The sequence below is a fragment of the Electrona antarctica genome, assembly GCF_951216825.1.
Source record: "Electrona antarctica genome assembly, chromosome: 9".
Lineage (NCBI taxonomy): Eukaryota > Metazoa > Chordata > Actinopteri > Myctophiformes > Myctophidae > Electrona > Electrona antarctica.
The window spans coordinates 32,046,353-32,056,836 of NC_136790.1; the positions used below are offsets into that span (position 1 = coordinate 32,046,353).

At 42.3% G+C, this 10,484-nt stretch overlaps 1 protein-coding gene across 1 annotated transcript; it reads left to right on the plus strand.

Annotated features, from left to right (window-relative positions):
• The first annotated feature begins 6,532 nt into the window (after nt 1–6,532).
• On the plus strand, nt 6,533–9,940 carry gnat1 (guanine nucleotide binding protein (G protein), alpha transducing activity polypeptide 1). The gene is made up of 8 exons (XM_079509914.1): nt 6,533–6,713; nt 7,833–7,875; nt 7,981–8,122; nt 8,293–8,450; nt 8,719–8,847; nt 8,944–9,073; nt 9,211–9,364; nt 9,588–9,940. The coding sequence occupies exons 1-8, from the start codon at nt 6,608–6,610 to the stop codon at nt 9,776–9,778; spliced, it is 1,053 nt and encodes a 350-aa protein (XP_079366040.1). The 5' UTR covers nt 6,533–6,607; the 3' UTR covers nt 9,779–9,940.
• The last annotated feature ends 544 nt before the right edge of the window (nt 9,941–10,484 follow it).

A 10,484-nucleotide genomic window follows, 5' to 3' on the forward strand; every position in this document is an offset into this window, starting at 1 on the left:
ATCATCCGTTATCAGCACGTTTGAAACCATCTTTGCGTGGTTGTACCTTGCAAATTTAAATGTGGCATTTCCACCTCTCATGTGGTTATCTGATCTTCTCTCTGGCAAAACAATGGCAATCTGCATAATTTCCACCTCAAAAGTCACTTATTTTCCCTTTGCTTTCTCGATGAGAAGCAAAAACATAAACTATAGCCATATGAAACCCAACATTAGTGATATGAACTACTCCCCATACATTAACTTCATGTAACTTATATTTAGCTTAAAATAGAAATCAGATGGTAAAAAAAAATCACACCCGTGTGAAGTGAGGGGCGCTGTTATCATCATACATCAAAATACATCATCTCATTCCGGCCAATTAGAATTTGCATCAATACCTTCGTCTTCAATGTTTGTCTTTACACAATGTTACACAAACACTCAAAGCTGACCATTCATTGTCAATTGTATTTAATGTTTGTTTTGGGACAATGACGTAAAACTGGCCATCCTACTATAAATGTGCCACGTCTCTGTGTGCGTGCGTGTGTGCGTGTGTGTACGGTTGTAATGCACGTTACTCGAGAACCGTTTGCCTCACCGACCTCAAATTCGACACCCGCGTTCCACACCCCCGCAGGGAGTGCAGTGCCCAGCATCGAGTCAGTCATACCCACACCTGCCAATTGATTACTTAACCAGTACACTTTTCACAGTCCGTTTTCACTCTTCACATGCATTGCAGACAGACAGAGGCAGACAGACAGATACAGAGATCTCCATATACAGTATGGGCACAAAAGGGACACAGACAGATAGTTAAAACGGGTGCTATGACAAGTTGACAACGGGTATTATTTATCGGGTATCATTACGGGTATCATTTAGAAATGATTTTTCTTCTAAATGTCACACAAATCGAGTGCCTCCAAAAAAAAGGGCACCAAGAGCAGTGACAAGAGAATTACATGTGCCATTCCGTACTCTCCTCTCGCAAAGGAGATGTTCACTGTAATCAATAAACATTGGCATATTCTCTCCAAAGACCCAACTCTCAAAGAGCACTTGTCCCAACCACCACGGGTGGTCTACAGGAGACCCCCAAACCTGAGAAACATGCTGGTGAGGTCTGACTGCCCGTCGGACTCCCAACCTACTTCCCAGTCCCTGTTGAGCCCTGTACCATCAGGCAACTACAAATGCAACAACTGTCAACAGTGTAACTTCACTCGTAAAACTAATATATTTTACCACCCACACACAGGGAAAGTGTTCAAGGTCAGAGGCATTATTTCATGCAAAACTACTAATGTGCCCTGTGGGCTAGCCTATATTGGCAAAACGTCCAGAGCCCTCAAAACAAGGATCACAGAACACAGAAGTAACATTAGAAATCATGACACAAAGAGTCTTATTGCGCTACATTTCAGTGTTCATAATGTTTCTTCTTTAAACTATGTGGGTATAGAACATGTTCAGCTCCCACGACGTGGTGATGACATGAATGCTCTTCTGCTAAAACGTGAATTGTTCTGGATTTACACTCTGAATACTACCGGTATGTCACCAAAGGGTCTTAATGAAGAAATGGACATCCGCCCCTTTCTTTGATGTTAGTTCTTAATCTGGGCATGGATCTGTCTCCTCCCCCCCCCCCCCCCCCTTGTGTCTTCAGGGATTGCCCCTACTTATTGCAATTAATGTAGTTTAATGGAGGATCCTCTATTACCACACACTTAATGACAGCCTTAACAGCTCGATGGCTGTGTGTTGGTATTTGTATTTATATTGCTCTATCTATTTTTTAGATGGCCTGTTTTTGTAGAATGGTGAATCTTAGATAATGTATTTATGAATGTATTTAAAACAACTTCTGGTTCATTATGTTGTATACAATTGTCTGAGGAGTGACATTTTGTGATCTGATTTTGTATATTTATTGTTGATTTTCTATCATGCATGTGTCACTTTACTCTTTATCATTGCCTTGTACCATCTCTCACTGATCATGTGATTCTGTACACAGCTGTTACCTATTCCATGTGATCATGATTGACAAGAGGGTTGTATAAAGATGTGTTCCTCTGTGTTCATCTTTAGTCTGAGGAAGAGCATTGTGCTCGAAACGTCACAGTCATTCATTTGTGCAAATAAAGGCACTTATCACTAGCATCGGAGCCCACAGTGTGCGAGCGTCTTCATTCCTTATCACTGTACTGTACTGGCACACCCAAAATCATCATATATACAGTTAATATGTGCATGTGTGTTTGTGTGTGTTTTAGGTTGCACACCTTCGTACGTGTCTCCATTGTGAATGAGGTCCATAGTGCTCAAACCCAGGCAGCCAGCCAGCCAGCCACAGACATAGCTCCGTAAGGGAGTGGTTGCACCACTCAAAAACTAACATTCATACTTAGACTACAAGAGGATAAGTTCTATAAAAAGTGGGATCTCTTCTTCCAGCCTATTGATAATGTATGAGGAATTCAATGAATGTATCCTGTAATATGAAAAATGAAGGCTTTTTTTCTTTTCTTTTTTGTTTTGTTTCCTTTTGTCTCTTGCTTTGTTTTATTTCCTTTTTTGTATTGTCTGTTTTTTTTCTTTCCTGTTGTCATTGTCTTTTTATCAATAAAAATTAAGTGAAAAAATATATATATATTTTTTTATTATCGATGGCTTCCATTATCACATTGCAACTTTCCCCATCGATGATGTCACTGGTCAACTGGTCAGTGACAACCCCCCACGACGAGAGCGTTGCATTTCCTTATGCAAATCGGCTACTTTCGCCGGTTGATAACTTTGATTTGTCCTAATGTCTCTCTCTCTCTCGCGCGCACACACACACACACACACACACACACACACACACACACACACACACACACACACACACACACACACACACACACACACACACACACACACACACACACACACACACACACACAGACAGACAGACAGACAGACAGACAGACAGACAGACAGACAGACAGACAGACAGACAGACAGACAGACAGAGACAGACAGACAGACAGACAGACAGACAGACAGACAGACACACATCAAGTGGATTAGGATCACTCTGATCACTCACTACCTTCAGATTGAGGTTAATAAGATCTGTACACTGTCTGGCCCAGGGACTGATATGGAACTGGTATGTTTATTCTGTTTTATATATAACTCTATTCAGTTTAACCTGTATTAAATGCTTTGTCTCCCCAGGACCCAAACGTACACAAATATATTATGAATGAATCAATTAAAGGATCCATTTTCAACCTATGTCCAATTGGTCTCCCTCACTAATGCTCATTATAATATGGGAAGAGAAATGGTCTGCTCGGTATACTGTGTCTCAGAGGAGGGCTGTGGACAGTTCAGAAATCCAACTACATCTACCAGTAATCTGAGTTCCCAGAAGTTCTCACAAGCTCTCACATACAGGGCGGGGCGAGAAAACCTGCCAGTGATATCATTGATGGGGAATTAAAGCTATAAACTTTCTATTCCTGGAAAGTTAGCATGCTGAAATAGAAGCCATTGTACTCGCATTAATGCCTACCGACCGATGATGTCACTGGTAGGCGGGTTTCTGAACTGTCCACAGCCCTCCTCTGAGACACAGAGTGATGAGACAAAAAATACATTATAATGAGCATTAGTGAGGACCAATTATATGAAGACAGGTTCCTCGCCTGAGTGAAGACCTCGCCCCAAAGGGCACGCATCCACCTGGGTAACGGCAGACTGCTGGGCGAGCACTGGCTCTTTGGCATGGGGGGTCAGATCAACATGGAATGAATTCTGTACTGGCCATATGGAGCATGTCTTGAGTGTACAGGGTTTGATGAGGTCAGATCAACACATGTAATGTCAGAACAGGTCAGCTCCATACAGTATATGGAGATCTAAGGGTGGTAGCGGGGACATTCTCTTGAGTGTACAGGGTTTGATAAGGGCCCAGGTAGGGCCAGGCCTTAAAGGACCACTTCAACACTTTTCAACCTATCTTCATATAATTGGTCCTCACTAATGTTGATGATAAAATGCCACAATTTATTTCTACTCAGTCTGTGTCTCATAGGAGGGCTGTGGGCAGTTCAGGAAGCGTCCACCAGTGACATCATCATTAGGTGGATATTTTTTAAAGAAGATTTTTTTAAATATATATATTTACAGTTTTATTATTGTGAGGATGGCTTCCATTATCGCATTTCTATTAGCTTGCATTCCCCATCGATGATGTCACTGGTGGACAGGTTTCTGAACTGCGCACAGCCCTCTTATGAGTAGAAAAAAAGTAAAATTTGGCATTTTATCATGAACATTAGTGAGGACCAATTATATAAAGGTAGGTTGAAAAGTGGTGAAGTGGTCCTTTAATTTTCGGGCCTGGGACTGCGGGGTGCGGCTGCACGAATAACTTTGGGACAGCCCCGTCTAGAGTTGGAATGGACAGGTGGGCCTGTTGAGAAGTCTAGTTTTCAACGGCTGCCGGGCGCGGCTGCACTAATAACTTTGGGGCAGGCCCGTCTAAAGTTTGACATTTGAATGAAAGTCAAAAGGGAGACATCGAAGAGGAAGGATGGACGGGGAAGGATCAACATATGGATTGTCAGAACATCCATATCCAGATATGGATTTAACTGCGACAGCAGGTCGCATTTACTATGACATCAGGGTCTCCACATCTCCATCCCTGGGCACCCTATATGGTGCCCGTCGGGCACTGCCCGTCACACACTGGTGCCTCACACACTGACGGGAAATGCGCGACTCCATTTAACTGCGACCTTTGGTCGCAATAAAATCACACCCGTCTGAAGTGAGGGGCGCTCTGATGTGGCTAATTTATACACTATAATGGTTGAGGTAATGACAAAGAACTGTCTCAAGTGGTCTTTATTACACGTACACGTGGATGTTGACAGATGTGCTCGTGGCAAGATCTTCAAGCAACATAACATGGGAAATCAGAACACAAGTATTGTCTCAGTTCAACCCACGTGAGGGGGAGAATGAGGAGAGAGGAAGAAGAATGCAGGGAGGATCTGTGCGTGAAGACCTTGACACGTTGACAGAGTCAGAGAGTCAATGTTTGTGTTTACGTAATGTTTGTGTTTACACAAAACGGCCATTCATTTTCAATGGCATTTAATGTTTGTGTTGGGACGAACACTCAAAACTGGCCATTCATTATCAATGGCATTCAATGTTTGTGTTAGGACAATGTTTGTGTTTACACACATGAGATAAGAAGATCCAAAATGGAAACACACACATCTCAAAAGATTTGACGGGTGCTGAACAAAAAGATATACACACAGAAAGAAGGTAGAAGGGTCTTCATCAGGAGATTCCTGATGAAGACCTGATAGGGTCGAAACGTTGAATCTAACTAGAACTGCACTCTGTGGAGAGTGCAGAGCGCGCAAGTACTGTCAACCGCTACGAACTTTCAAATCTCTGGCTCGCAATGGTGACGTAATAAAGATAGGTTTCAGATTACATATATACGTGTGTATGTATATGTAAGTTGTATATATACGTAATTTGTAAATTGATTAGCAGTATACTGTGGTTACTTGGGTCGTTTGATGCGTATAGATATGTACCAATGCCAGCGTATAACTGGCTCCCGGTGGTGACGTAATAATGATATGTTTCAGTGTCGCGTGGATTAAAGAAAATGCCTTTATGTATATATGTATATGTAATTTGTAAGTTGATTAGCAGTATACTGTGGTTACTTGGGTCGTTTGATGCGTATGTCCGTAGCTGTGTATGACGTAATGAAGATATGTACCAATGCCAGCGTATAACTGGCTCTCCATGGTGACGTAATAATGATATGTTTCAGTGTCGGGTGGATTAAATAAAAAGCCTCTATGTATATGTAATTTGTAAATTGATTAGCAGTATACTGTGGTTACTTGGGTCGTTTGATGCGTATGTCCGTAGCTGCGTATGACGTAATGAAGATATGTACCAATGCCAGCGTATAACTGGCTCTCGATGGTGATGTACTAATGATATGTTTCAGTGTCGGGTGGATTAAAGGTAATGCCCCTATGTATACATGTATGTAATCTGAAACCAATACCATATCAAGCACAAATTAATCGCCACCCCAGTCCCCAATGACACGTTTTGCCCTGGCCGGCCCTGGGGGGGGGGGGGGGGGGGGGTATTTAATCTGCTAAGGCCTCCCGCAACGTTTTTCTTACTTGTACTGGTTTCTCACTTGTACTGTACTTGTACTTGTACTTTCTCTTTTAAAGGCAGCTAAGAACAGCGCAACCAGATAAGCGCTTGAGCCGATGTGAATTTTCCGCTGAGCACAGCAAAGCTGCCCCCGAAAGTTTAGATGGCTTCTACACTGGGGCCTCACCTACGCATGACACCTTCCTACTCTTCCCCAAAAGCGCCCTGTCCTTGTGTCCCATTGGTCACCTTCGGTCAGGTGGGCAGAGGATAGTCACAATCCCTTTATAAGACACTCAAAAAGCTGAGGGCAGTTTACGTATCAGCTGCCATCAACTAGGACCTACTTCCATCTTTTTCTTGCCGTGTGGTTTTTGAGTGCAGGGGCCGAACCCAGGGGATCAGGATGGGGGCCGGAGGCAGTGCCGAGGCGAAAGCTTCCAAAGAGCTGGATAAGAAACTGAAGGAGGAGGGCGAGAAGGAAGCCAGGACAGTGAAGCTGCTGCTGTTAGGTAAACACACTCCCTTGTGGAGATGTAGAATGGGGGGGACTGAAGGGCCACCATGCAGACGCTGTTCTTATAAATTGAAGGCCCTCATAGGGTTCATGAGGCCAGTTTATATTTACAGACTAATATGAGGTGATATTATGGGCCCATCTATCTGTATGATGTACTGTTGATTTGTAGATGTTGGATTTCTTTTTTTTTATCAGAATGGAACAAGTCTCCCAAAGTTGCTTGTGTCTAGGTTAAAGAGTGCAGGGATGAGCATCTTTTGAGTAAACTCAGAGTACAGTATGATGTAACATGAACAGGCCAGGGTATTACATTGCTGTTGAAAATCATTATCCAACATCATAATTTAAGCGTGGACCATTTCAATTAATTTGAAACAGTGAGGACATGCAACGTCTCTGAGGAGAACTCCAGCTTCATCACCTTGTCATTATACTGATCAGATACTTTGGTAAATGCTCACCTCAATCCCTTGCTAATCCTTAAACAACATGTGTTCTATTACACACAGGGACTTCATTAGGAAGCAAGCCCCGTAAAATAAAAAATAAAATAAAAACAAAATAGGATTTTTTTTTTTACAAGCGAGCCTAAAGTTGTGTATGACAAGTGGATGGCAACAGTGTTAGGTCAGGGATAGAACATTCCACCTGACATCAGCTTTGGAGGAGCTTAGGCTTGAAATAAGGAGCATTATCTCCTATCAGATTAGTGCTGTGCCCTAGAGGTAATCTTCATTAAATATGATTGTACTTTGTTTATACGCAGTTCAAAACCGGAAATTACTGGTTTGTATCATCTAAACATGGAATGTTATAATTAATCTGTCAATCTGGATACAGTTTTTTAATTCCTTAATAATAAATCATTATAATAGTTACTGGCTTTTGTATGGCCACTGGTCATAATGTCTTTCATATGAATGCAAATAGGCATTCGATGCCCACTTGGGTTAGGGCTCACCTGGTACGAATGCATACAACATGATAAGGCTAGAATCCTTCCCGCAGCTGGCTCGGGTTTGAATCCAACCTGAGGCTCCTTGTTGCATGTCATCCACCTCTCTCTCACCCACCATTCCTTCCTGTCTCTCTCTCTCTCTAATTCCTACAGGTGCTGGAGAATCAGGGAAAAGTACAATTGTCAAACAGATGAAGTAGGACATTTCATGATCTCTCACCTATTATCACATTGCGAAGGCTAAACTTGTTAAAATGTTACAACACATTATCATGGTCATATATTTTTTATCTGTCAACAGAATTATCCATCAAGATGGTTACTCACCTCAAGAATTGATGGAATTCGTCATAATCATCTACGGCAACACCCTTCAATCCATGATGGCCATCGTCAGAGCCATGACCACATTGAATATTGGCTATGGTGCCACTGACCAGGCGGTACTGATCATTTAAGATTAATTTACACTTCATCACACGTCGGTGTCGCTTGCAAGTTTGTTATATTCAAAATCATAATAATGTTCGTAATTTGGTACCACTTACTGTATATGGCTTCCTACAACAAACCTTGAGTGTGTTTGTGTATGTGGCTCCACCTGACTGTGTAGGATGATGCCAGGAAGCTTCAGCACCTTGCAGACACCATCGAGGAAGGCTCCATGCCAAAGGAAATGGCAGACATCATTATACGTTTGTGGCTCGACTCTGGCATCCAGGCCTGCTATGAACGAGCCTCAGAATACCAGCTCAACGACTCTGCCGGATAGTAAGTCAGCTCCTTTCTGCTACGGGAAACTTCATAATGGGTGTAAATGTAGAAGAGTAGCTGTGGCTGACAATAAGTAGTTTAGTACCTCTCAAATACAAGGGGGCAGTGGATGAGTGGTACTGTATGTCTTTGGTTTCCCTTGTGGGAGATCAAGGTTCAAATCCGGGTGGTTTCATAAGAACTTAATAACAAGATGAGTAAATCTGTAAGATGTTGTCTTGTGTAAAAACGACTTGTGTGATCAGAGAAGTTCATTGTTTCGCAGCTACCTGTGTGACTTGGCCAGACTGGTGAAGCCTGGCTACTGCCCTACAGAGCAGGATGTGTTGCGCTCAAGAGTAAAGACCACTGGTATTATTGAGACCCAGTTCGGGTTAAAAGATCTCAATTTCAGGTGAGTAAACATAAGGCAATACACTACAGTATTTTTTCAAGATGAGAACACCAATAACCTGTAGATAGATAACAATTATGCTATCTTTCCATGCAGAATGTTTGACGTGGGTGGACAAAGATCTGAAAGGAAGAAGTGGATCCATTGCTTTGAAGGTGTGACCTGTATCATCTTCATTGCTGCTCTGAGCGCCTACGACATGGTGTTGATTGAGGATGATGAAGTGGTGAGAGACTAAGACAAAAATAATAATACACAGTATTTCAACTAAATATTTTGTCATCTGTAAACCACTTTGATTTGACCGTCCGTAACCAAAGGTTATTTCTTTGACATATTTCCCTTTTCCCCCCCCTTGTTTAGAACCGAATGCACGAGAGTCTGCACTTGTTCAACAGTATCTGCAACCATCGTTACTTCATCGCCACTGCAATTGTGCTCTTTCTGAACAAGAAGGATGTGTTCATAGAGAAGATCAAGAAGGCTCATCTCAGCATGTGCTTCCCTGACTATGATGGTGAGATCACTAGCAACACAAACGTCTCTGTAAACCAGTGCTTCTCATAGTGGGGTCGAGGGACCCCCAGGGGGTCCTTGGGGGGGTTTCAGGGTGTCCCACTGTCCCAGCTAAATTATTGGAACTGTAGTGCTGGGGAACTGGGGGTCCCTGAAATTAAAATGTTTGAGAACCGTTGCCGTAAACCAAACAAATTAACTTACTTTGAAATCTTTCCACTCAGGCCCCAATACTTTTGAAGACGCTGGCAATTACATCAAACATCAGTTCTTGGATCTCAACATGCGTCGAGACATCAAGGAAATCTACTCCCACTTGACCTGCGCCACAGACACAGAAAACGTCAAGTTTGTGTTCGATGCCGTAACAGACATCATCATCAAAGAAAACCTCAAGTCTTGTGGTCTCTTCTAAGAGCCACGTTGAGGAACCCAAAAGCAGGTGGATGGCATTAATTTAAGAGCATTAATTTAAGAGCCACGTTGAGGAACCCAAACGCAGGTGGATGGCATTAATTTAACATGACCATTAGCTGTTGCCTGCTGATAATGATTAGTTAAATGCTATCTAAAACATTTTACTTCTTTCACAGGCTGTTGCTTTAGGCCTGTTCCATTCCTGAATCCTGATAGCCCCTTGGCATTTCAAACTGCGAGTACAATCTACTCAACAAATCAGGACATGAACTGTGAAAGAAAACAGTAGACTTTCCCCTACAAACAGCCATTTTTCAAGCAGACACATATTTCACATTATAACTTTGACCAAAGGTGTTCGAGGTCAAGGGAGACCAGAAGGGAGTTATAAAGTCAGAGGCACATTTCTGCTGAGCTTGATTTTTATTCAGGCTATCATTCATTTCTCTTAAGTCTGGCATCCAATAGGAACTCTTCATTTCAGTGTTATGCAGTCTGTAGTTATGATCTCAAAGCTTCTTTCAGCAGACAGTGATTTACTGTTTTACCAGAATGTGAATAGCAGGGGTGCTCCGATCAGGTTTTTGGAGTAAATACCGAACACCAATTTATTTTTTTAAAGAAAAGGTTTACCCTTTGCTACTACAGTAACTGTATCGGCTGTTCTTCTTAAAATGGTCTTATTATTGTACCCCTATGATGAC